General features: G+C 46.7%; 2 protein-coding genes across 2 annotated transcripts in view; one reads left to right on the top strand and one right to left on the bottom strand.

Annotated features, from left to right (window-relative positions):
* USP6NL (USP6 N-terminal like) overlaps positions 1-8,062 on the bottom strand; it is a 317,648-nt gene extending 309,586 nt beyond the window's left edge. Inside the window, exon 1 of the mRNA XM_073229324.1 lies at positions 7,700-8,062. The gene's annotated coding sequence lies outside the window, so the exon portion shown is untranslated. The remainder of the gene's footprint in view (positions 1-7,699) is intronic.
* On the top strand, positions 7,295-27,258 carry ECHDC3 (enoyl-CoA hydratase domain containing 3). Its single transcript, XM_037001219.2, has 5 exons — positions 7,295-7,654; positions 10,382-10,503; positions 11,943-12,040; positions 15,832-16,032; positions 23,206-27,258. Exons 1-5 carry the CDS (start codon positions 7,485-7,487, stop codon positions 23,515-23,517), a joined length of 903 nt encoding a protein of 300 aa, XP_036857114.1. The 5' UTR covers positions 7,295-7,484; the 3' UTR covers positions 23,518-27,258.
* The last annotated feature ends 250 nt before the right edge of the window (positions 27,259-27,508 follow it).

Below are 27,508 nucleotides of genomic sequence, written 5' to 3'. Positions count from 1 at the left end.
CTTACTTTGCCCACTAAAGTGTCCTTTATATTTATTTCCTGGCATCCACAGCTGATCTGTATGACCAGTGAGATTCAAAAGGTGTCCCATCATCTTTAAAATAACTTGGAAGGAATCCATTAGTGTGGTCCAACTAGTTTTGCTTGCTTATGGCACCCTCAGGTGTCTCTACTGGGAACTACCACTTAACTTCTTTAGAAAATCGCAATCACTTGCAATTAAAATCTGTAATAATTTTGCCTTCCCTTATGTTGAGCACCTGCTATAGCTAAAGCTTCAAGGTGGCAGATACGAAGGCAATTAGAAAATGGATCTCACCCTCAAGAAACTCATGATGTAGTAGGGAAAATTAGACATGCAGAAAGAAACTTGGAAGGAGAGGTAGGAAGTGACAAATGCTTTTGGTAGCTACAGAGAAAGTGCAACAAAGACTGGAAGAAGGCAAAGTTCATTCTAGCCAGGGCATCTGGAAGGCTGCACACAGCTGTGGCACTTGGTGTGGGCCTCAAGTCTGGGTGTGAGTGAGGGCCACTCATTGATTCATTTGCTCATAGAATACAGTAAGCAGCAATAAAATAAAGCTATTGAGGCAGAAGCATGCAGGACTTAGGAAAGAAGAGCAAGGGGTTTTCTGTCACTGGAGTGGGGATTTGTGAAGGGTAATGATGTGATTGAGGCTTTAATGAACTTAGACTTCTCTGGGCAATGTAGTGGAAACCAGAGAAAGTTTCTGAGCAGAGGAGAGATTCCCATCAACAAATATGAGTGTGCCTACCTGTGCCAGGCACAAGGCATAACGACGCAGTGGTGAGAAAGACACACACAGCCCTGCTTTGCAGAGCTTACAGTAGGGAGAGATGATAAGACAGCATTCATGCAAATAAATTCCTGATTCAGGATCATAAAAGTGCAGATAAAGAAGGACCCTATAAGGGAATGATGAGGGGCTCAGGACATAAGGGATCACTGAGTCCTCTTTGAGACAATGACATTAGAACTGAAATGTGAAGGATATGTAGGTGATGACCAGGTGAAGATTTGGGAAATGAGCTTTTCCTGTTGAAGGAAAGGCCCTGAAGAAGGAAGATGTTTACTGAGCTCTAGAGACTTGAGTGGAGGGCAGGAGCAAGGAGGGTGGCAGGAGGTGGCAGAGGGGACAGGGGCTTATAAGTCAGGGCAATGAGCCCAGATTTAAACGCTGTGGAGAGCTGGGGAGAATTTGTCCAAATCGGCAGTTTATAAACATCACTCTAGTACTGTGTGGAGAATATACCAGCAGGAGGACAGGCTGAACTGGGATGCCAGCTACAAGGCTTCCGCAGTTGCCAGGTGAGATACAGTGGCTGCGCTGAGGCAGCTGACAATGAAGATGGAGACAAGAGCACCCAGAAGGCTAATCTGGTCCTATGTAGATGGTGGGGGAAAGGTTAGAGGCAGGAAGACCAAACTGGGAGGCCAACGAAGTTGACTTAACAAGATCTGGGAGGGCAGCATGAGAGGGGAGGTTTGTCAGTAAGCAGTTTGGAAAAAGCTCACCCAAATTCCCAGGAAGGAAGCCCAGGCTAGGAGGGAAGCATTCAAGGAGAGAGGGAAAGCTTTGATCCTGCATAAGAATAAAGAGGAGAAGCAGGATCAAGAGAGGGCAGAGGATGAGAATGGATGGGGACCTCTCAGCTGCAGGAGCAAAGGCAACACCAGTTAGAGAGACCCAGGAAGAGCTGAGAACTGAGGCCAGAGGTCATGGTTTGATTAGACTGTGGTTCTCTGACTTCTGACCAAGCTGCATTTCACTTGGGCAAGGGGAAAGAAAACACCCCCATGGTGGGGTGCAGTGGAAGGACTGTGGGGTGTCACTGTGGGGAGCAGGAAGGGAGAAGAGGACAATGAACAGGCAGCTCTAAGAGAGAAACACAGAAACACAAATGGAAGCTCCTATAACTCCCACCTATTTGGAAATTGCACATCATATTACATAAAAATGATAGAAGCTAACCATTCAACTGAGCTTCCCAAGCTCATATTGCATGTACACGTACATACACACAACACACCTGGATCACGTAACACAATCATGACAGACACATATGTAGAGCTGGCCACATGCCAGGCACTAGCCTGAGCTTTTTACACTGATTCACTCATTGCCCAAGTAGGTAGGTATCCTCTTCACCATCTTTCCGGCAAAGACATTGACGCACAGAGATTTGGTAAAATGCTCCTGTTCACACAGCAAGCCAGGAGTAAAGCCAGGATCTGAATCCAGGCTGTTTGGCCCTGAGTCCAGGCTCATCAAGAGTCTTCTACACCACTATTCATGTTGTAGAGTAATCCTAACAACTTTTGGCATAAAAATAGTTGCTCAGGCCAAAATGCTCGGCATCATGCTTGTCTCTGCTCCTCTCACGCCCACCCGACCCATCCGCACATACTGCCTGATCTAATACATCCAGACGCTACTCCCCTCGCCCTGGAACCAGTCCAACACTGTCATCTCTGACATGGATTAGCACCATCCCTCCCAGCTCGTGCCCTGGTTTCTGCTCTTTGCCATCAACAACTTTTTCAAAGCGCGGCTATGAGGTGGTCCACTTAACATGTAAGTCATGTCACTCATTCCCCTGCTAAACAATCCCTGGGGCTACCACCCTGCTACAGTGAAAAAGCCAAGGGTCCACTGCCACCTAAATTAAAGGCCAGCACTATGTGGCCTGTCACCTCTGCCTCCCTCCATCTGCTCCTGCCCTCCTGCCCACAGCCTCTGCACCTGTCCCCTCTGCCAGGGCTGCGCCCTCCAGGACACAAGCATGACTCGCCCCCTCACTGCCTTCTGGTCTCTGCACCAACATTTTTTATCACACATTCCTGACTCCCCCACCCTTCAGAATAAAACAGCCCCGCCCTGCCCCAACCCATGCTTCGCCCTTCTTCGGGGTGTTCACCGCCATCTGATACACCCCCAAGTGTTTATTTTTGGCTCCCTGGCACCAGCACTCAAGTCCTCTGAGTGAGGACTTTATTTTGCTCATGCTGCTTCCCCAGTGCCTAGATCAACACCTGGTACATGATACACTCAACAGACAGCTTATGGTTTCCCCCAATTTACAGATGAGGAAACCAGCTCAGAGGCAACTTGCTCAGGTCACCATACTAGCGACCTACTCACAACCAAGAACTAAACCTGCCCTGTCCTTCCCTCCCAGCAACCAAGCAGAAAATCATCCCTTCTCTCCATCAAGCAAACCTGCTTCCTTCCACCCCCTGACCCACCTCTCTGCTGAGGCTATCTGGAACATTCCAGCAGTGGCTCAGGCTACACAGTGGAATGTTGCATTTGGCTGAAGGTTAACCTGTTGGAAGCCAGGATGTCCACTGCTTTTCCTTAGTTCGTAACGTATTGGAACATAACTGACCCTTCTTGTTGCGGGATTATCACCACCATGAGGGGTGGCACTGATACAGGAGGGCCAGAGGGTTCCCGCCCCTGTGGTGGCTCTGTGAACTTGCTCTTCAGAGGCGGCCTGAGCTGAGACCTTGCCCCTTCCTCATTGAGGGACCGTGAACAGTTATGAGCAGCATGACTCTGCAGCCTTCACATGGCTGTCCTTCTCTAGACCATTTAATGGACCAAGTATTCAACACTCTTCTCCCAAATGACCTCGTGCCCTGCAGAAAGTCTCTAGTAATGCCACTATTAGGATGCTTTCCTCTGCAAACTCATCCAAAATGTTATCTGTAGCTACAATGCTGTGAACACACGCCTTTTCATCAATTTCTATCACTCTTCCCTATCCCTTACCTGAGGTTACTGAGTTCATTTGGCTTAAGGTAAATGAGCAAAGTCAACAATGTGTCCTAAATTGTGTTGGGGACACAAAGAAGTTAATTTCACCCATGTATTCCACACCCCAGCCCTAGGCATGGGTCTCCCTGAAGAAGTTTTAGGTTTGCAAAAGGTACTTGGACAATGATTGGTGGATTATAAATAATATATAAAATCATAAAACCAGGGCACTGAAAAGCAGCTGCAGATGTGTAAAACAATGGAGGTCTGAAACATTTCTGGTTGTGGTTGCTTGACCCTCCTATGGCTTTTTTGCAGGGGGAGAAAGTTGCAGGGAGAATGAGGGTACAAAATTGGAACTGGAGAATCAGCCAGATGCCAGAGAAATGTCTGCTAAAACTCAGCACCCATTCACCTGTGTCATTCCATGCCCACCTTAGAAGAGTCTGAAATAAAAAATAAAAATGAGTTCAAAAGCCACTCCACAAGAAGCTGAAAATCTGCCCTTCACTTTTCTATCTCTGCACCTGGAAGAGTTCTAAACCCTTCATTCCAACATCAAGCCTGACACCAGGCTCCCCTAGAACTGTCTTTTATTCTGTACCATTTCTGGAACATTCTGCCAAGCATCTGTGGGTCTTTAAAGGAAGTGTGAAAAGGTAACAAAGACACATCAGCAAAGACAGGTGGCACAGGGAAGAAGCATACAAATCAAAGCCCAAGAGAAGCCTGCTAGCAGCCTAGAAACCAAACTGTGTAAGAGACAAGGCCGGCGTGGAAATATAGATTAGAAGAACTCTGAACAAGAAAGAAGAAAGACAAGCAACCCCTGCCAAGATTAATTAGAGGCAGAGGCCACAAGAGGAACAGCCTGAGTGAAAAGGCTCTCACACTGCTTAAGGACCAATCAGCATTTCAGCACGTGAAACCAATTGGAGCTTGGACAACGTGATGGCTGCCCATCTTTGCTTCCCTCTCTGTGTTTCTCAAATCAGCTCCAGGATCCAGAAGAAACAAAGGGAAGAAGGTGACACAGGAGGGGTGGGAGAGCAGGCACATAATTTAGGAGAATATCGGGACCTCCATCAATGCCCCATCCCTCAGGCAGCCTCCAGTGCCTTGTCCCAGCTTTGCAACCACTCTGCTGAGTACAGGTGGGGCTAGCAAAACCTATCTGAGCCGGGATAATGATACCTGCCTCATCAGTTATGCAGAGATGCATAAGGAAAACACCATGTGCAGGCACTGGCACAGAATGGGTGCTTCTTAAATCATGACTATTACCATTATTAAATAACATTTAGAAGCAAGTGGACACTGTCTCTGAAATCTCCCATTTTCATCTGTGACTTTCAGGCTCGGAACACCCTCTTAGCTCCTATTCTCAAAACCCTAAACCAAAGATCTCTCCTCTACCCCAACTCTTATGCTGGGATGGAACAGTCTCTTCATCTTCTCTCATCCAAACCTCCCATCCTGCCAGCGAAACTAATCGTGGTAAGGTGAGGAATGTCCTCTGGTGGTGGACTTCAGCCCATTACAGTGATCATTCTGATCTGCAATGTAGGCAGCATGCTCTACCTCTTCTGCAGCACTGGGCATGACGAAAAGGATGGATCCAAATCCCAGTGCACAACCTTGAACATTCCAGAAAATTTAACTTCATTTTAATTCTGAGAAATTTCTATTTCCAATCCCCGTTCTGCCTTGGCAGAAACTTAATCTAAGCGAATTTGGCTTTCTATCCCTGGTCCCCAATTAGTAAGTTTAAGTTAGCTTATAACAAGCTTATAACACCACAGCTCTGCGCTTGGGCAGTCATGGTAGTCATTAGGTAGTCACTGACTACTTCAGAAGGAAGTATCAGTTCATGTTTCTCCCCGTTATTTTTTCCCTCTGCCACAGAGAATGACAACTTCCCAGATAAAGCCTGCTCCATCAGGTGCTGGGGCCAGGACAGTGCTGACACAGCACAGAGCTTTCCACTGACCTGCATGCAGTAGACCTGCCATGAGTGAGAAATAAGACTTTGTTGTTTGAGCCGCTTACACTTGTTTTTATTATAGTTGTTACAAGTGATGGCAGCTATCCATATGAGATGTCCTCATTCCCACTTTGCCTCCAACTTGTCAATCCATACTTGCTGAGTAATCCTCTGTTCTCCATCCCAAGGCCTCCTGGGGTTCAGACCTCCCTCTGCTGTTCCTGAGCCCCTCTCAGAGGTCAGGGACCTGTCTGTTGTCATGGCATCACTCTGAGCCATGGCAAATTCTGTGAGATGTTCAGACATTCTGTGCCACCTGGAGTTTGCAGGACTCCCATGGGGTTCTACCAAAGAAAAAGAGCAAGCCCACCTCTGCCCCAGGTGGGGTTTCCCACTATTCCCACTTTTTCTCTGGAAGGCAGTAGCTCACCCCTTTTCCCAGTTCCACAACTGTGGCCCTCTTCTGGCTTTTCCTACAATCCTACCACTGCCACCAAACCAGCAGAACCTTAATCCGACCTCAGCCTGGAAGCCTTGCTCTGACTCATAAGTCCCCCCCGCCCCAAAATCTATTATGCCTGTTGATGTTCTTTCCAGGCCCTAAGTGCTGAGATTTTACAACTCAAAAACCAAGAATCACCCCGTTTGTCTCTGAGTTCTGCCAGACCCCCTCCTCCTTTGAGGTAAACAATGAGGAATGCTGCAGCTGCCTGAGCAAGGACAAGGAAATGAAGTGCAGTGGTAGAGATCTCAACTAATCTTTCATAATACTGTTTTGCACATAGTGTTCTGCCCAATTATGAATCTGAGAATTAAAGGAAACCTCATCAAAGGAACCCAGGGTGACTATTTTAAGCCACTATACAACCTCAATAGTCCATTTGAGTATGCTTTTGTATAACTGTTATTCTTACAAAACTTCTTTTTGTGAAAGACATGGAGGGTCTTGGACATGGTATCTCCTCTAGAAACTGTAAGATTCTTGAGGGCGAGACCATTTCTTCCACGCTCCTGCAAAGCTCCAGACTGAGAATTAGGAAGCAGCTAACTAACAGATGATAAGAGTCTACTCCCATCACATTGAAGTTTTCAGCCACAGGATATGCCCTGTCATATACCAGCCATTTCGATCCCGAACACGGTCTCCCTTTCCCTCCAGCTTGCATTTGAAAAACCCGAAATGTAAAGACACAAAGCATTCCAATGTCAACGCCCGAGTGGGATGCACCTCACGTGATGACACGCAAGGCAGGCGGGTTTCCAGAGCGCGGGGTTCAGTATCAGTGGAGTCTGCGGCTCATGCCCCTCACCACCGGCTAACACTCATTCTCCTAATCTAGGCAAACCTCCCCCATTGTTGATGCGGGTGCAGAAAGGAACAAGCAACCCACTCTCCCCTCCCTTAAACTCTATCTGGCTTTGCTAAGGCAGACCGTCCACGGAGAGGGCGGCAGGTTTGGAGCCAGCATCCTTCACTCCAGGCCCCTCCCTGCAGCCCCTTGGGGGCGGGTCCGGAGCCGGGGGGCGGGGCGGCGCAGAGCTAGGGAGGAGGTAGGGGCCCGGCCCAGCCGAGGAGTCCGACCGAGGTCCGGGACTGGGACATCCAAGCGGGCGGTGCTGGTGGCCCAGAGCGGTCGGAAACGCAGCGACCCGGCTGGCACCGCGGCCCTCGGAGCTCCCCCGAGCCCTCGGAGCGTCGGGGCCGTATCTCCGCCTGCCATGGCCTCCGCCACCGGCCTGCGGGCCTTCCTGGCCAAGGGGCCCGGCTGGCTCCGGCGCAGCCCGTGGGCTCCGCTCGCCGCCGGCCTGTGTAGCCGGGGACCGACCTGGGCCGGGCAGCCGGAGCCCGGGCCGCGACCCACCAGCGTGCGGCAGCGGGACGGCATCAGGTCAGCGGCGGGCCGCCGGGCGCCCGCAGGCCGAGCGGGGCTTACCTGGGGGTGGGCGAAGACAGCCGGGGGAGCCGTTGCCGGAAGCCGGGCCGCTGCGGACCCTGTTTCCTGCCTCCACTCAGGCGGGTCCCGAGGACGCCCGACGTCGGAGGGACCGCAGGGCCACGTTTACAGAGGTTTCCTGGGCACAGTGGCGTTTGGGACCCTGCAGGACATGGCGGAGGATCTCGAAGGGGAGAGCCTTGGAAGTCCTTCTACACTGGACTTCCAGGCTCAGTGTGGACTACTCTGCTGGTGGCCCCACCGCGGCTGTGGCCTTTGAGAAAGGCTTTCAGTGGAGGGTTCATGCCTCTCACAAACCTGACCAGGTCCAAGGCGAGGTCAGGCTTACCAAGCTGCGCCTTGGCCCTCACTCAGAAGTGCCCGCGTAGGGGTGGGTCAATAATAGGGCGAAGGACACCACACCATACTGTGCTCTGCCCTTTGGCTTAACAAGCCTAAAGCCTTTAAAAAACAAAACGAAACAAACATACCAGTGTACAAACGAGAAACCCTCACCCTGACACTTGCCAGGCCAGGGCAAGGGTGCACAAAGAGGCCTACATAGCATGTCTAAGTTACAAATCAAGCTAACTGCCAAATACATTTTCTTCCCCTACCCTGACAAGTATACCTTCATGAGACCTGGACGGCCATGTTTGAAGTGACAATCCTCAGGCTCCTGGGGTCCCCCAATGCTTTGGAGAGCGCCAGGGCCTGCAGCTTTTCTCTTTTCTTCCCACCCTGTGCCTACCCACTCCCACCTCTCCATCCTGCCTTCCAGCTGCTCTGCAAGGCCTATCACATGGCGCAGTCACCTGTCCAGCATGCCCTAATTCAGTCTATCTTCTCACCCCCTATAGTCAACTGCTCTTGGCCATCTTGTGGGCCTAGGTGTGCCCACTGCAGAACCAGAGAATTCTAGGATCTCAGATAACTGCAAAGGGGTTGGAAGGGGGTAGCGATTTCCAGGTGGGCACATCCCACTATCTCAGTGGACTCCCTGCTCCCCAGGAGGGGCACAGCAGGAAGAGGGCTGGAGCAGGGTGCTCTGAAGTTCAGGGCCCTGCTGGGACCCTCCTTGTCCATTTTCAAGGGCAGTTCTGCTTCTGCAAACCTGGTTCCATCTGGTCAGAAGCCTGACTTCTGGCAGGGCAGTCAGTTTACAAAAGAAGGTCTGATCGGGTTCCTCAGAATTAAATATGAGTCAGAAAGGGAGATCATACTTATGCTGGGTTGAACAGCGAACTCAGCAACTTAGAGCACTCTGACAGGGGATGTATGTAATACCGGAGCCAAAGGATTAATGGGACACATGAACAGACACCACCCGGCAGCAGGGACATTCGGGGGCTGGCCTCTTTTCACAGTTTTGCCTGAGGCCTCCAAATTGAATTTAAGCCTACATCACCATTGGGATGACAGCTTTTTAGGTTTGCTATAGTAAGCACACTCCCTACTACAGCGAGCACATTCACTACTACAGCTAACACGCTCCCTATACAGTGAGCACACTCCATACTATAGTAAGCTGCCTATTTTCCTGGAGGGTTTATCAGCAGTTCTCTTACTCCCCCCTACCAAAATACAGGTTTCAAAGTCTATCAGCCTATCAATTGAAAGTCATTTTTGTACTTACGAAAAAACATGTTCATGAGAAACAAAACAATATCACAGCCACCTGAAGATGGCAGCAGAATGGAAATATTCCAAATGGTTATATTCTTATTGCACTGAAATAAATTCAGTCATCAAAGTGGTTTTCCCGAAAACAGTGGCACAGGAGAACCCAAGCTGACACACAGCAGTGGGAATATCAGATTCAAAAAACAAAGAGAAAGGCAGAAAACATGTAGGTGGAGACAGATGGCAGATATAAAGTATATAACAATGACCTGGTGTTTGGTTTGCTGACTGTTCCTTGTAAACAGTAAAAATAAGACATCTCTGTTACAGGCAGTAAGGTGACAATACAGCTTCTTTAATCAGCATGTGGGACACCCTAAAAAATCAAGCAGGCCCTTAAATGGCAGCTTTTTGTTAGGTGACACGCCCAGAGAGCCTCTTGCTACAAGGTTCTGTGCTTCTGTTCTTCACATATCATCCCATTCTCAGACAGCGGGAATCATTTTGCAGAATCCCAGGATGGCACTGTAAAAAAAAAAATGGGGAAATGCTGTCCTATACGTGTACTGGCAGCTGTAACCATGCTGCCTCTTCTGAGGGGGGATGGGAGGAAATGTGGAGGTGGGTTTTCATTCTTGGCTCCTTTCCCAGCCCTATTCTTTCTAAAGGAAAATGGGAAAAAATAAGTTGGAGGAGCCACTGGCTACCTCTGGCTCCTGCCATTGTCCTACAAACCTCACAGCCTCTCAATATAGGCAGCAATGATTCTGGAATCATGACTTGCCCTTTCTGTAAAGGTGGCAATAATGTATCTGACAGCAAATGTGGAGAAAAAGAGAAACAAATATTGGGAAAAAGGGAGAAAACCCAGCCTGTGTTTCAGGCAGTCCTGTTTTGACATGGCTGTAACTCCAGAGCCGACAAACGTCGCAGTTGCCCTCCACACCCACCGTTCTTCCTGGTGTCTTAAAAATAGCTACCAAATTAGAAAAGAATCACTGGGGTCCTCACCCGTTTTAACTGGTGCACAGCCCAGTAATTATAAAATGTTTTTCACAGGCACATTGTCTTGAGCAATCCAAAGAATAGGAACGCACTGTCACTGGCAACGCTGAAATTTCTCCAAAGTGACCTTCTTCGTGAAGCTGAAAGCACTGATCTGAGAGTCATTATCATTTCAGGTATTTATCTAACATCCATCCCTGGTGTTCTGCAGGACCCAGATGAGGTTTCTAGCTTGCCTTGGTGAGCTGAGGCATCCCTCCTGTAACAGGAGAACTGCTTTGAAGCTCCTTTGGGACCCTTCATTATGGTAACTCGGGTGGTGCGGGCCTTGGTCCCAACACTAGGAACTGTGGGAATTATAGCAAGACTGCTGTGCAGTGAGGTCATGTGTCTGTTCCTTTCTGTCGGGTATGAACTTGGCTGCACTTGGTCTCTCCCATCAAAATCAGAGAATTGATTTCTTCATGGACTTGAGAAGATAGTTTTCATCATGAAGGCTTTTGGCAGACACCGAAGTATCTGCCAGGACCACGCTGCTAGGTTTCCGAATGGTTTCTTTTCAGCTCTTACCAAACTTTCAGCCAGTATCTGTAGTCTTCTTCACTGGTGCCAGAAAGCATGTTATATTTTGCTCATTTCTCTCCTTGCTCTTTCTCCAGTAAGAATTTTTACCGAATTATCTGGTGATGATGGCAGAGGCATAAATAACAGCATTGTCAGCATTTTAAAGCACACAGAAAAATATAATGATGATGCTCTATGATGCACTGATTTAAATGATGCACTTTTTTTAAAATTAAGGATCAGTGTTTTTGGAGGCAGATACTCAAAATGTTACTTTCTTATCCATGGTTGTTTATAAATTTTACCTGTTTTATATTGGGAAAGGAAAAGAAATAGAATATTGGTCAGCAGCCATGAGGGTGTTACCCAGATGCAGCAAAGGCAACTAACTTCTGAATGACACAGTTTCCTCACTTGTTCAAAGGGAATAATATTGCCTGTCAAAACAGTACAACAAAAGGAAAATACAAGAAAGTATTATCAGCTTACAAGGGAAATTACATGTTGTTGTTGTTAATGAGAACGATAACTATAAAACTGCACGGTCAGATCCCTTGTAAAAATAAGAGGGTGCTCTCCACACCCTGGCCTTCCTGATTCCCACCTGAATGGGTGGCTGTTATCCATAGCTGAGATGGCAGGGATGCTGCTGAGGACACAGTGGATTTTCATGGACCCATGTGAGTGGATACACTCAGCTCAGACCAAGTCCCAAAACACAAGAGGGAAACCAGAGGAACAACTCTGAAGAAAGCCCATTGGCCTTGCTTGCTGAGGCTTTCTCTTTTTTATAATTAAATCTTTTCATCCATTTCTACTACAGACCTTTTAGCGAACAAATGCCTTGTCTTGCATTGTCACCACAAAATACTGGCTCTACCTTTTCAAGCTACATGGAATTGTTCTTATCAAAATGGGACCATTAACTTTCTCTCAGTGCCCAAAGCATTGAGACAACTGCTACTAGTTATTGAATAGACCAGTAAGTGAACTTCCAGCTCTGGCTGTTTATATCTTTTTATTTTCTTTTCTCAACTGGAAACATTTGCAGCTGAGGGCTCTGTGTTTTCTTCTGGGCATGATTTAAAAGAACTGATGGATGGGCAAGGACAAGATTATCATGCTGAAGTATTTCAGACCTGCTGTGAGGTAAGCCAGGATGACGGTCAACCAGAAAATGATAATTATATCAAACATTGAATCAGGCCTCCAGTTTACAGATAAGGTCTTATGTACAAGGCCTAACCAGAGCAGAACCAGTGGCTCCTCTGTGGTCACTGGTGAATCCATCCAAGCAACTATTTGGTTTAGACTTTCAAGCAGTCACCATAGTTTGCAGCTGATCTTGCTAAATGTCAAAGAAAATTAACATACCCTGGTGCTGATAACTGCCACCTCCAGCGTCAGGGGCTATTCTTGGTATACATGTCTTATGTAAGAGGTAAAGGGTAGGAATGTACATCTTAGGGTAGAAGAATCTCAGATTACTATAATTCTTAAAATTTTTAAGCTAATAAGAACCCTGTTAATAGGAAAGAGAACATTCATAAATGGTGTAACAGTAATGTTTTTAAAAATTATTTTCAAACCTTTTAACCAGCCTTTATAATCACCCCTTCCAAGTGCGAAAATTAACCTCTTCATTTTACTTCTTCCTTTCTGTCTCTTTAATCAGAGGGAAAGTGCCAACAGATATAAAGGAGGAAAAGGAACAAAAAGTTCGGGATGATTTCAAATGTATTAAATCAGCCTCTGGATTTTTTTTTTAATTGAATGTAGAGTTCAACTCTAACACACTGTTCCTGTCCTGAGTGTTTACTGAGCACCACTATATGCATAATACTTGCAAGGTACTGTGGGAAATAGGAGAAACATGAATTTCCTGCCAAACTGAAACTGGAAATGTAGGTGAGAAACAGGACACATACAACAATTTCATAACCTGATCCTAAGATTACTTAGCCTCATTTTTCATTCCTTCATTGACTTATTTATTGAATTGGTCATTAATGATTCAGCAAGTACTGTGTTGACTAGACAGAGGTGAGCGGCAGGGAGGTAAACAAGAAGGCAATAAAGATTCCTTCTTGGCTATCATGGGTTTTCCTTGCCCTTCCAGAAAACCTGTAAGAAGATCAACTGTAGTTTTCTCATTTCGTGGAGGGACAAACTGGAAAAATGATTTGCCTTGAGGCTTCCCAGAGAGGTGGAAGCTAGCCAGGGCTAAGATCTCAGGTCTTTTGTTTTACATTAATGATGTTGCTGTATCATTCTGCCTTTGTGTTTGCCAATGCTTGGTGCTTTAAAAGTTATTTTTCTACTAATACCCAGTACCTTTGGCTAAAATAGAAACTCATCGAAGAGAACTAGTAGAGGCCTTCCATCCCATCATCCCTAACAGGCTTGATTTTAGCATTCTGCCATAGTATCTTCATTAACTGAAATCCAAACAGGTTAGCAAAGGGCCAGGGAAAGCCAGGGCTTCTACAGAGGGTAACAGCCAGTATTCACAGAAGCCTTCAAACCATGGATGTCTCTGGTTCACTGAAAAAGATTCAGTGCACAAAAGGGCCCTAGCCCTAATGTGGAAACATAGGAAGGGAAGTGCATTGATTTCTTTTAAAACTTTTTCTAGGAAAACCAAATTGCTCTGGATAAATATGAGCACCATAAACTTGTGCAAGATTTCAATTTCCAAGTGTAATCAACAAGCAGATTGGAACAGACTGAGCTTGATATTTCATTGCTCTATTCATACATGAGAAGATTTGAATTTTCACAAGGAAGATAGAGCTACCTGAATTGGCTCAGCATCTAAAAACCACAGCAAATTTGTTACAGACCACAAGTACCACATGACAGTTAATGATTCACAAATCAGGAATCCAGAAAATTGAGAAGAAATACTGGGTATGGAATGGCAAAAGGAACCCTCCAAGGAAATGATGGCACCTTTCCCCAGGGACCCCTCCCCGCTTCTCCTCTTCTCCTGCTGAAGCTGAATGTGGAAACCCTAGGTCTCAAGGAGGGTCTTCCCTTTCTCCTCGGTAATGCTGACCAGTAAGGTGAGGGCAGTTAGATTTATGCCACATTTTGGTGAAGGCAGGGCCTAAAAAAGTACTTAATTCAGCATCATGAAAGAGAAATAATCAATTCTTTACTATCAGGGGATTGGTTATCCCAGCTGGTTTGTTATCTAGGTTCCCCTTGTCTTTTCTGAATTGCTCTAACTTTATTTAAAGTATTTTTACATTAAAAAAAATACCTATTATAGAAAATTTTGAAATTCTAGAACAAAGGGGAGAAAAATTCCTAATACTATACCAGGACCACACCACCCAGAGAAATCTATAAGAGTTTGCTTTAATTCTTTTTCATCTTTTCACATGTGCATCTATTTGCTTGTCATACATAGGTGTGATTATACTGTATAATTGCATAATTACAGCATTAAATGTTTACTACATGCCAGGTGATATTTTGAGTACTGATATATATTAATTTTCATAATCCTCATGTTCTGTAAAGTTGGGGCTATTATTGTCCCTACTTTACAGATGTGAAGACTATGGGATAGGCAGCAGTGAACAACAGACTGGGCATCGAGCTCCAGGCATCTGAGCTCCAGGCATCAGGCATATTTCTCTTGGACGTTTCATGGGATAGAACACAGCATTTCATTAAATGAATACTGTCCAGTCTACATAGCCATTCATACATATTATTTATAGTTTTTTACTATTATAACATAATGATTTAATGAACACTTTTGTGCAGACAGCTTTTTACTCCTATTTCAAATTACTTCTGAGAAATAGAATCCCTAAGTCCAAGGTAGTATTTTTAATGTGGTTGATGTATAGTGTATCACCCAAGAATTTTTGCACAGGTTGTGTGGAATCCTAGCACTCTGCTGCAGGGAGATGGGAGACATAAGGTTCAGCCCTCATCAGTCAGTTGATTCTTCATGAGTAACTTCATTAGGTGACAGATGACACTCAGAATCAGAACAAAATCTCTCCTTTTTTTGCTGCAAGACATTTGAAGTTCTTGTGCATTCTCCTTGCCACTGTAGTTCGCTGAGAATGAGCTCTGTCACTAGCTCTCCTCATCCTCACCGAGAGTGCATGAACCCACCAATAAACCCATCAACAGTTTGGGGCACGGGATATATATGCATTCTTCTGGGGGAGCATCATTAACATCCGTCAGATTCTTAGAAGATGACTACGTAAAAAAAAGCAAGAACCAGTGCTACAGAACATGGTATCCTATCCTTAGAGATAGATGGGTTATTTTATAATAAAGGTGACAAAGAGCAAATGTTCATGAATATAAAAGGTAAACATTCCTTGGACAAAACCTTCAAATCAATGAAGGTGACTTTTCTCTGAGCTGCCATTGTGTGAAACAAGCCCAGATGTGGTTCCTGCCATCCCTCCCTGCCAGGGTTCAAAGAACAACTGTTTTTCATTGAAGTTGCCATAGCAGCACAATCTGTTTAGAGCGCCACACAGGCATGGTTAGAACAGAACTGTGTTCCCCAGAGACAAAATCAGCTGTGTTCTTCAGTGGGAATACCAGGGGAGCAGAGGGATGGCACTGTAACCCCACAGAGCTGTCGTGCTAGGGGAGACCAGGGACTTGGATTCAGACAGAAGCTTAGGCCACTCCCCAGCTTCCCCTCAGAGCCTTACACCTGGCTGCAGCAGGCTGCTTCCTCCTGGGGCTTTCAGGAAGAACAAACCCGACAGTCTGGCTCACAGTCCATGGTTAATGCAAGTTCCTTCCCTTCATGCCTCCTTTCGCCCTTCTGTCATCAAATCTGATACACTGATGCATAGGAAAATGTGAACGCAGTGCAGTCATGTAAGATAATGTGTGTGGATGTGTGGCCTCACTCTGGGATGAAAGTGAAGTGGGTGTGTTTGCTCTTGCAGGTCATGATGCTGATTCAGAATCACCCGGTCCCCGTCATTGCCATGGTGAACGGCTTGGCCACCGCTGCCGGTTGTCAGCTCGTTGCCAGCTGTGACATTGCTGTGGCGAGCAACAAGTCCTCTTTTGCCACTCCAGGTGTGAACATCGGGCTCTTCTGCTCCACGCCTGGGGTTGCCTTGGGGAGAGCGGTGCCAAGAAAGGTAATTTAACCTCCTGCAGCTCCCTGTCCGGGTGTAATCCTCCAGGGCCCATGATGGCTATTCCAAGGAATCTCTTGTTAAAAGTCATGTTTGCGTCAGGACATTCTGCCCACAGCATGGCTGGCTGGATGTGCCTCAGTGTTCCTGCTTATGTCAGTGTCAGAGAGGGAACACCAGCTGCCTCTCCCTCTGAAGCCTCTCACTGCAACTTCGATTTGTGAATCACTGCATTTCAATCTTGCCTGCCCCTCAGTAGAACCAATGAGGTTTCTTGTTCTGTTTTCATAAAGACCCAGATTTTAGTAATCTTGTTGGAAATGAAATTGAGACTCAGTTGTGTTGCACTGAAAGGCTGTCCATGAGATATAATAACATGGTGACATGTGCCCGTATCAAGATGCTAGGATACTAATGTCACTGGCTTGTTTGCTGACCATCTGTCTGGTTCCAAAAAGGATTGAAAGTAGCTTATATCCTGATTGTGTCAGGTTTAAGATAGTTACATTTCAGGAACATGAATACCTATGTATGATGTGTTCAATCTGCCTCAGAAGGAGCCAATATTACAAAAGCTCTTCTGTCATTACTAACCACAGAGAAGTCTATATTCTTCACAAAGCTTTCTTCCTTCCTATAACATCATAAAATAATATTTACTGAACATTTCTTAAGTGTAGACCAGTAGTTTTCTTGTTCCAGAAAAAATACATCCTCATTCTCAATTGGAAATCTGTTTTAAAAAAAGGGTTGGGGAGGCAAAGTCATATACGACAGCAAACAGGGAAACTAAATTGCTTTCTAGAACACATTATCCATTTTGCACAACTACAAAAATTAGCAGTTGCTCACATGCCTGAGGCACAAAAGAAATGAGACCCAAGGGAGATCAAGCTGCAGGACCAGAGGGTTAGAGACGCTTTCCTTTCTGACATGGTGCCTCCTCACTTGTCTTTACAGAAGTGTGTGTTTGTGACAAAACTCTGAAGGCAGATATCTGCAAGCACACACACTTAATGAAAACTGGCCAAAAGTGGGCTCCACACCACAAAAGGTGACCTTTCAAAACCCAAGAGCTTGCTAAAATGTCTCCAGACTAAGGGAGTGTTTTAATCCTGTCAGGACACACATTTACCCAAAATTATTAATTCAGTAAACAATTCTTATCTCCCTACTTTGTGCCAATATATTGAAATGCACTACAAATATATTGTCAGGACTTACTAATAAACTATCTTATAATTGTGCAAATCAATTTATGAGGCCTTTTGCATAGTAAAAAATGGTTTTACTGGTCACCCTACCTTCCCCAACACCTTACCTTCTAGAAGGGTACACGGTAAAACATTTTAAACCTTTGGGGTAAGAATCCATTCTTTCCTAACACAAACTTTTAAAATTGAGGCTTGTAATTGAGTCCTAGAAACTTAACCATTATTTTTTTAGAAGAAAGAGGGGGAAAAAAATCTGACAAAACAAGCCTTAAGTTCCCAGGAAGCTCAGTTCTTAGCACCACATTGCATAATCGCCCATGTGACAGATTAAGGAGCAGGACATTGCAAAAACAAAAGTAGCTTCTACCTCCCACAGTTGTGGCAGGGGCCAGGCCTGCTCAGAAGGTGCGCAGAGCCTTTGACACTGTGCCACTCAGATCCTGATCTGCAATCCTTGGGATCTGGTCCCCAGGAGCCTCCAAACCACATAGTTGGCTGCAGTTTTCTTGTTGTCAAACCTTCAGAGTTTCTTCCTAGCCAGTCATATGAAAGTGGGTCAAACTTGTCAATGATGTCTTTGCACATTGGTTCCCTGATGCCAGGCTACCTGGAGGCCTGAAGCAGATACTATGATTTGGGATCAACACTCATGAGCTGAAATTGCAGTTCTCCTAAGGAATTTAGTAGAAGGAAAGGTCTGCCAGAACTGAAGGCTTTTGCCATGTTTCTGGATCACCTACCTGGCCCCCTTTATCAGGAAAACTAGGGACTCACAACAACCTAAACCTGAAGCAAAATCCCACCTGCCTGTCACCACTGGGTGGTTGCACCCATATGAACACACCATACGCAGGCCCGCCAGCTTTGTGCAGGTGATGGGCAAGCGTCCCTGTGCACACCCACAGGAAACCAAGTGCTGTTCCAAACAAGCCTGGTCAGGAAGCGAGACTCTGCACACAGCTAAGGTTGCACATGTGGATCACCAGTGCCCTCTGCTGGTCATCCCGGGAAACTGCTCAGCTGAGCCAGAGTTGGGGGCTGGTTTGTCCACTGGGAGCAGAGAGCCCTTGTATTCAAGCCAGACTGAGCACAGGCATGAATAATTTTCCACATTGTAAAGTGTTTCTCTCCTCTGGCTCAAGTTAAATAATGCATCTTCACTGCACCATATAAACAACCTGCTGGCACAGCTGCTCCCTTCCACAGTCAGGGCTGGTCTGGCTTCATTCAGAAATGCAGTCAGTGCCTCAGGCAGTTGGTATCACAGGGGAGCACATGAAATCCAAACTCCCTCTTCCCACACCAGTCATTTCTGTGCAGTAGGAACACTTGCTTCCACCTATTTGCCCATGGTAACTTTGTGTATTTGCAATATCTGATTTCCTAATAGTCTAATTAGAACAGAGTAAAACTTCCAAGCTGGAGGGCTTGCTACTCAGCTCTGCAGTAGATCACCAGAGAGCCTGGACAAATGCAAGGTCTCAGGCCCGCCCCAGGCTTCAGTAGTGATTTGCGTGGCCATCAGAACTGAGACATGTGGCCTTGGAGCCTTTGAGGATATGCAGTAAAACACCCCAATTTACTTAGTTAATCCTTCCCAGCCCAGGCTGGCACACCACGGTCTCTGGGTAGCCCAAATCAGAATTTTACCCCATTCCTAGGAGCCATGGGGTCTCTGTCCTCTCCCATTCACATCTATTCAGATGCCACAGATCACAGGAGGGAAGCCACTCTGCTGTCCACCTCTCCATCATCCTGGGTTCTTCACCTTTGCTCCTGATGTCTTTGTTTTTAAAAATTGGCCATCCTGGGACACGTCCTGAGAGGCAGTGTGTCTGTAGTGCCACCTGGAGGAGCATGTGAGATGATTCCTGAGTTGAGCAGCTTTTACAGCCACTGGACGAGGTAACAGGAGAGGTTGGAATGGTGTCTGTGCACCAACTCATTTCTGAGTATGCCAAACCCAGAGCTTAGTAAAGGACTGTACAGATGGCGGTCTGACTGCTTCTGACTGTCTGTCTTGTTCCAATTATCTATCTCTGTTTCTGTGTGGCTGACTGACTCACTGACTGAAGGGGTAAATATCCTCTCTGTCCAGTTAAAATCTCTTATGTTATATAGCTCAAGGTCACCTCCTTTTTGTTTATGATTAGAGATCCTGAAATAACATTAGCAATCTTCTGTCTAGAAGCGAATTTAAACAGTCATTTCATTCTCCTGTGAGTAGACCAACTCCCTGACAGAGAGGGGTCGCCTTGTTCACACATCTCCAGGGCTCAGGGTTCTACATCCTCCCAGAGCAATTCAGTCCAGGGACTAAGAAACTTTTTTTTACAGCAAGGTTTTGGAGTTAAGATATTGCAAACATTGATAGTCTTACAGTGTATATTAGTTTGTCAGGCTGCCATAACAGAGACCACTTAGACTTATTTTCTCACACTTCTGGAGGCTGCAAGTCCAAGATCAAGGAGCCAGCAGGTTTGGTTTCTTGTGGGGGCTCTCTTCCTGGTTTGTAGACGGCACCTTCTCACTGTGCCCTCAAATGGCAGAGGAAGGGAGAGAGGGAGGGAGGGAGAGAGAACTCTCACTTCCTCTTATGAGAGAATTCCTTTTGAATTAGGTCCCCACCCTTATGACCTCATTTAACCATAATTACCTTCTCATAGGCCCTGTCCCCAAATACAGTCCCATTGGGAGGTACAGCTTCATCATACAAATTTTGGGGAGATAATTCTGTCCACAGCACTATTCTTGACAGTAAATTTCCTATGTAAATATTGGTTGAATGAATGAAGTTATGCCCTGATTTGAGTTCCTTCTCACAGAAACATATCTCCTCATAAGTGTAGACTCAGACCAGGTCCCTTGAGCAAGCAAATGGACCATTTTTTAACTAGCGTTTCTGTTGTACCCATTGTGACAGTGCACTCTGTAGTCATTACTTGGCTGTTCTTCACAGCATCTTGGGAGACAGACATCTGTGCCCTGTGTTCTAGTCGGGAGAGAGGGAGATGAGGAGCAACCTGCTCGGGGGTCCTTCAGAGGAGCAACACTCACAGGCAGGACAAGGCCCCCAGCCACCCCTGTGCCCTGGCCTATGGAAGCTTGGGCTCCAAACACCTTGCACTAAAAACATCCTGGCAGCTGGACCCTGTGCAGCTGTAGTATATGAGTCATATGGGGCTCTATAAATGCACAGGGAGCCTAGGGAAGGAGAATGGACCAAGAGGCTCAGAGGAGAGGGGCCTGGAAGGAATGGGCCGCAGAAGAAAGCACTTGTCAGAGGAGCGTGGTGATAAGGGGACTGGCCCACACAGATCATGACCAAGTGGCCAGTACTGAACACAAAGGATGAAAAAAATGCCTGTCGAGCCAGCCAAAAGAGCACTTACTACTACTTTGATTCTAATGATTTCCTCCTTCTGACTCTGCTGCCATTCATAACTACTCTTTGAAAGTCATGTGAGATCTTGACCATCCAAGTTACAAAGGGACTTATGAGCTTGACTTTGGTGGGTTTGTTTTTAATGATGTTCTCAGGATTGGCCAGTTTGTGAGACGTGGTCCATGTGAAGTCCCTCAGAGCCACCTGTATTAACAAGAAAAGAAAGGCTGGAATATGCTATGACTCTGCTTTCACCTGGCTTCTGACCTGGATCCCAGTGATATGTGTTTATTGAGCAGAAACAGAGCAGATGCTGTCCTGGCCCATTCACTGTGACTCACAAGGTGTTGCCAGTGGTGTCTTAGCAGCCCTTAATCAGCAGGGCCCGATTTTTAGCTCCATATTCTACTAGGGGCGTCAAACATGCTTTGGAATAAGATGCTGAATGGTCTCCAAAGTGACAACAGATACCACATTCCAGCCATCTCCCAAATGTAATGGAATCGTTAAATTTCCAAAACTGGGCCCAGTTGGAATTTGCCCATTCTCTTGGTAGAAAAGAGAATATGGTACAACATCACCTGGCCCTGACTGCCCACCCAGTGTGTATTCCATCTGGACCTACCATGGCAAGAGCCTCAGGCCCAACCTTATGGTCTCTCCTTCACTACCAAAGCTCAATCCCTAGGTGATACAATTCATCTCATGACTAAAAAACCACCTAAATTGGTGGTTCTGTATTGACTGGCCCCAGGGAACACTTGGCAATGCCTGGGGACATTTCTGATTGTCCCAACTGCTGAGGGGCGGGTGCTGCTGGTACACAGAGGAGGGCAGCACCTGACAATGCTCAGGACAGTCCCACACAGCGAAGATGATCTGGTCTGAAATACACAGTGGCATCGAGGTTGAGAAATGGAGTCATTTGCATGGTCTAAATGTTTATGATTCCCAGATCTGTGTGTCAAGCCAGTCCAAACATCTATTGCTGCAAAACAAACCACCCACAACTTAGAGGCTCAAAGCAACAACAGTAATTTGGTTAGCTCATGAATCTGAAATTTGGACAGGGCTCAGTGAGGGAAGCTTATCTCTGTTGGCATAGTGTCTGTGGCCTCATCTGGGAAGAGTGGAAATGGAGTGACAGCTGGGGACAGTCATATGTGTGGCTGGGACCTCAGGGGGGCTGGTCAGCTGAAACACTCTGTGCGGCCTCTCAGTGTGGCTTGGGCTTCCTCACAGCATGGCAGCTGGGTTCCAGCACTGAGCAGCCCAAGAGAAAGAGCCGGGTGAAAGTTTACTTAACACCCTGACCTAGCCTCTAAAGAACTGCAACATCACTTCTGTACTCTGCTTGCTTCATCCATTCATCCCTTAAATCATTCATCAATGAATATTTAGTAGGTTGCCTACTATGTGCAAGGCCCTCTCCTGGTGCTGGTGATAGAGAAATAAACAGAACAGTAAAAAAAAAATCTCTGACCTAGTATAGATTACATGCTAGCAAAAGAGATAATACAATATACAAAATAACTGTGTATGACATATAGTATGTTAAATGTTGAAAGTGCCAAGGATAAACGTACAGGCAGAAAAGAGGATAGCACCAGGATTTGATTGTCAGTATTAGTAGAGTGGTCCTGGAGGACTTCATTGATAAAATGACGTGAGCAGGAGCCCAAAGGAGATGAGGACATAGTCATGAGGACACCTGGGAACGGAGCAGTGCAGGCCCAGGAAACAGCAAATGCAGCCACTCTGGCAACAGCAGCAGAGGCTTGTTCAAGGAACAGCAAAGAGGCCAGCGGGGCTGCAGGGAAGTGAGCGAAGGGAGGGAGAGGAAACCCTCTGTCCGAGCATTCCACGCACACCCGGAAGCCCCTTTTAAATAGTACCTTTGAGTTTTGAGAAGCCAGGCCTTGCAGAATTACAGAATTGAGACACAAAACGTGGCCAGCTGAGGAGGAGAGGAAACCACAGAGAGGGAGGAAGGTAAGCCCCTTTTCCTGCAGGCCTTGAAAATCCAGAGTTTGAGGGGTTGGGAGAGAAAAGAAGGCGTCTGTACTCACACACCTTACCTATTTGTAGGTGAAAACCATGCTGGGCTCCTGGCACCTGGTCCCTGGGAGACTCTCCTTCCAATCCCATCCTTCTCCAGACACTTTCCTCCTTTGGGAAGTTGGCCTGCATAACTTGGTGGGGAGAGGGGGCCTCGCTGCTGTGGCATTTTCAGTTTCATCCATCAGATGTGCCCACTGTCCTGTGTTTGGCCCTCCAAAGAGGCAGGTGGCACCTCCTGCCTCCTTGGGGTGGGAGACTGGATCTGGGGAAGGAGCAGGGAAGGAATAGTCACCCCCTTCCCAGCACTCTGTTTTCCATGCTCTTGGAAAGACCCAATGTCATCCCTGGCAGGAGTTTGGGTACTGAAGACGGTTGTGTAATGGATGGCATTATGTGAGGAAGCAGATCACTGGGCTGAGGTGGCAGGCAAGTGAGACTGGCATGGAGAGGGTGGACTTTAGGTGGCAATGGGTCATAGCAGGGCACCTTAGTAATCACATGTGTTTCCTCCCTCAGGTTGCCTTGGAAATGCTTTTTACAGGGGAGCCCATTTCTGCTCAAGAGGCCTTGCTCCATGGGCTGCTCAGCAAAGTGGTACCAGAAGAACAGCTGGAGGAAGAGACCATGAGAATAGCAAGAAAGATTGCCTCCTTGAGCCGTCCTGTGGTGTCTTTGGGCAAGGCCACCTTCTACAAGCAGCTGCCCCAGGACCTTAGAACAGCCTACTACCTCACCTCCCAGACCATGGTGGACAACGTAGCCATGCAGGATGGGCAGGAGGGAATCAAGGCCTTCATCCAGAAGAGGAAGCCCACCTGGTCACACTGAGCACGCCTTAGAGAAACAAGGAGTGGGCCCAGAAGGCAGCACTCAGGAAGCCCACCCCTCACCTTCTGACACCCAAACACCACTGCTGCCTCATGACTGCAACAGAAGACAGCTGCTTTTATAACATTAGTAATGATGTCACCATGTTACCATTAGTAATAGGTTTCACTGCATGTGGTCTGTATTAATTCTGGGGAAAGGACAGAATGAAGTCAGATGTAGAGCTAACTAAGTGGAAGGGCAGTGAGCACCAATGCCAACCAGCCAGGCTGGAAAGCCTGGCCCTCAACGTGCTCCTGCACAGCACCTACATGGGGGTCCTCACAAGAAGCAGCAGAGACAAACTGAGCCACAGAAGAATGGTGCCGGCCTGACTCTGCTCTCAGGAATGTCCCACAAGGTGGAGGTGCTTTTTGCTGCTCAAGAGAGAGGAAGCATCCACAAGATATTCTCCACACTGAAAATCTTGATCCTATTGAGACTCATCTTATATGATTTCGGACTAATCTTATATGATTTTAGAAGTTTAAAAATTTAGAGAAACTGGTAATTTTATCTTCCCAACCAGACTGTAGACTGTCTGATGGGGGGTGGGGGGGAAAGCTCTACACTATGCTGAGAGGCATATAGAAGGTGCCCAGTGTTTCTGTGATGAATGTCCTGGCTGCCCAAGGTGCTGTGACCCCCGGACCCAGAGCCAGCCCTGAGGACAGAAACACAGAGCAGGGTGGGAGGGACACAGACACATGGTCTCTGCACTGAACCTCACCTGCTCCGACCCATTTCCAAACTCTGTTGAGGGGCTGGTACAGAATCTAAACCAGCATCAGGCGTTCAAGTCTCCCACAGAGCAAGTGTATGAATTAGACATGTTACTTTCTGGCTTTTGGTCCAATACAGCCCAAGAAATGTTCTAAATCTCTTGTCCTCAAGCTTGCACCTAGGACTGATCTTTATTTTTTAAGCCAGTTTCTCTTACTTAGGAGTAGAATGTACCCATTAATGGGATTAGTTCCACAGTCAAAGACACAGAACCATCTGGCTCTACTGTGATTCCCATTCAGGGCAGCAAGCACTGCTTCGAAGACATCCCTGGTGTGTGCACAAGCTTCTACTGAGTTTGGTGACTTTTTCTTTGTCAGACTTTAGAAAGGTCAAAAAAAGAGTGTTTTCTTGGGAAGGAGCAGCTCTTTGAAAAGAGTGCCCCTCATGAGCTGAAAGCACTAGCACCCCGCTGACTGCACACCTGGGCATGCGAGGTGCCCTCTGTATATTCTCACCTAGTCCCCCCAGAACTCAGGGGAGCAGGTCCTGCATCACCTCCATCTCACAGGGGAGAGCTGAGCTGACTTTGTCCTGGGCCAAGCAGCTGACGTCAGTATAGTAAGGTTCCAAATGCCATCTGCCTGGTACAGCCAGGGGTGCTCTTTCTCCCAGCCATACAGCCTCGTGGGGTGGCCTGGGCTGGTGAGGGGCCAGCCTGAAGAATGACTTTCCTCCTCCATGGCAGCTTCCCCAAACGGACCAAATTCTCCTGGCTACAGAACCTTGCCAGGCACAAGGGACATCAGATTTGATTCCTGGCAGACCACTAGTGGAGTTTTTACTAGAAGCTACTAAAGAGCTGGCTGAAGTTGAAGTTGTAAACTAGTTTGTGAAGAAGAGGGCTCTCAGGGTCTGCTCCAAAACCATGCTGTCTTTGGGTTCAGTTCCACATCTTCCTTTCTGGGTGGCCCACTATTTAGGTTCTATTTGGCAGTTGCCAGATTGCACAGGATAGAGGAGAGGGTGTTATAAACTCTCTGGACTTTGGGGAAAGTAAGAAAGTCTTCTTGCTCATTTGCAAATGAAAATCAAAAGTTAACTTTCCAGCTTCTGTATGAGCAAGAACTATACCCTCAAACCATGAAATCCTTGGGTGTCTAGACTGGCTTCCCAGCCTGGGAGATGATGTGCACACAGGGACTAGTTACAAATCTCAGTAGTTGCCAGTGAAGAAAATAATATAGAAGGAAAATCTGCCACCCACCCTCTCATGTCATATAATTCATCCCAAGGCAAATAGGAATTTTGGATTAATTTGTATCTCTGCTTCCTTCTACAGGGACACTGAGTGAAAATTTCCTGATAGACACATGTGATGATTGCTTTTGGAAAGCCAAGTATATTCGCCTTTCCCTCTGTACCATTAGCTTCTCAGGGAGCTTTGCTGTGCTCAGCCCAGCAGGCCACACCCCAGCATTCAAGGGCTAGAAAGTCAGTGACATGGGTGTTCACTCGTGCTTGAGGCCTGGAGAACACAGACAGAGTGAACGGCAAGCACCAGCTCCCTGATTAACCACACCAAAGAATATGTGGGGAGTTGCCGTGTAAGAATATACAGTGATTCAATGAGCTACACTCCTGCCACACAGCCCTAGGCAGGAGCTCGTATTACCTTCCTGGTAAGAGGAGGCCCAGGGAAGTTTAGGCACTTGCCACAGTCCAGCCAGTATGTGGCTTTGGATCTGTAAAACCTGTGCCCCTGACCACCATACTTGTTCCTCCCAACACACTGGAAAGTTTACCATTTCAGCCTGGAGTCAGACCACCAATGAGCAAAAAGGAAACCAAGCAGGAATGGTAGAGCCAAGGCCACAGTTTGGCCTGCTGGAGGGAATTCAGGAAAGGCCGTATTTGCACATGAACACTGCCGAGTCCTAGTCGCAGGTTTGCCACGAGCTAGCTATGTGGTGCTGGAGGGGTGGTGGCACTTCTCTGCATGCCCAGTTTCCCCATCTATAAAAATGACACCACAAGCCATGCTTATTCTCTTAGTTCTGACATTCCAGATTCTGTAATATTTGGGTTTGGAAACTTGTCCTGAAACATGAAACAGGCAGCTTTTGTTCAAAGAAAATGCTCCTTTCAAGTGCAGAAGATGGCATTTTACCTTGAGAAGTGGTAAACATTGAAAACACCTGATCACACGAGAACCAGAAACCCATCACAGATACTCAGCGCTTTGGAGGCCCGCCTGAGCCAGGTGTCACTGGCTAGGAGGGCCCCACACAGTGCAGCTCTCCGTCACACCCAGCGAGCACCCTTAGTTTTGTCCAGGCGCATGATTCAGCCAGCTCCCTCTTCTCTCCTTCCTCTGAAAACCCACTGCTCTAAGAGTAGCATTTCCATAGCATGGCCCATGGACAGCCTGGACTGTTCCAAGGCAAATTCCTGAGCTCCTCACCAGACCTACTGAGTCACAAATTCTGGTTTCTGGGGCCCAAAATATGCAGTTAAAACAGATTCAAGTAATTCTTCTGCACATTAACACATGCATTCGGGTGGCAGAGATGGATCATTCCAGCAGTATCTGTATTTTAAAAGTTGAAGCAGTGTGGCTTTTATGATGAAGTTCTGGGCTGTCACTACAGGCTTGCAAGGGACTGTGATGACACTTGAGCACTTCCAGAAGCCTCCTGAAGTCATCCACATAGGCAGATTTTAGAGCCTTCAGAGGCACCATGAGCTCATGCCTTTGGAAACCCCACCCCATATCAGGTTAACCATTAGAATACACCCATATTCCACACTAAATATCATTCTTCTATTTAGGGAAAGGAGTTGAATAATTAGCTTTTAAAATTATTTTTAAATATTTGATTTTTAATGATTTTTTTTTTGGCAATCATCAAGTAGGCAGGAGTTAAATTTAACATTATTGAAGTTCACATGTTACAGTTAATAAAATACTAAATTTCAGTCATGCAAGCGTTTTTCTTTCATATTTTGGAGCCCAAAATGTGTTCTTCAGACCACCTATGCTGTGCCTGCCATGTCTCTTGTGTCTCTTGCATGGAGTACAGCCCACTCTGCTCCCAGTGTGGGGAAGGGCTCCTCCACAGGGACTGGGAGGAAGGAAGCATGGGGAAGGGGATCTCAGTGTTAGGACGCTTATGTTCCCATGTAGCAGTCTTCTAACTTCCTTACTGATTTTATACTGATATTTAAT

This window comes from Manis javanica, chromosome 2 (genome assembly GCF_040802235.1).
Source record: "Manis javanica isolate MJ-LG chromosome 2, MJ_LKY, whole genome shotgun sequence".
NCBI classification, from domain to species: domain Eukaryota; kingdom Metazoa; phylum Chordata; class Mammalia; order Pholidota; family Manidae; genus Manis; species Manis javanica.
This window is presented reverse-complemented; position numbering and strand designations above follow the sequence as displayed.

What these genes read in the sequence shown, in the direction of transcription:
- ECHDC3 (XM_037001219.2), top strand. Translation starts at nt 7,485, where the DNA reads ATGGCCTCCGCCACCGGCCTGCGGGCCTTCCTGGCCAAGGGGCCCGGC. An exon ending in TATTTCAGACCTGCTGTGAG is followed by an intron (nt 12,041 to 15,831) that starts GTAAGCCAGGAT and finishes TTGCTCTTGCAG; the next exon opens with GTCATGATGCTGATTCAGAA. An exon ending in GGAGAGCGGTGCCAAGAAAG is followed by an intron (nt 16,033 to 23,205) that starts GTAATTTAACCT and finishes TTCCTCCCTCAG; the next exon opens with GTTGCCTTGGAAATGCTTTT.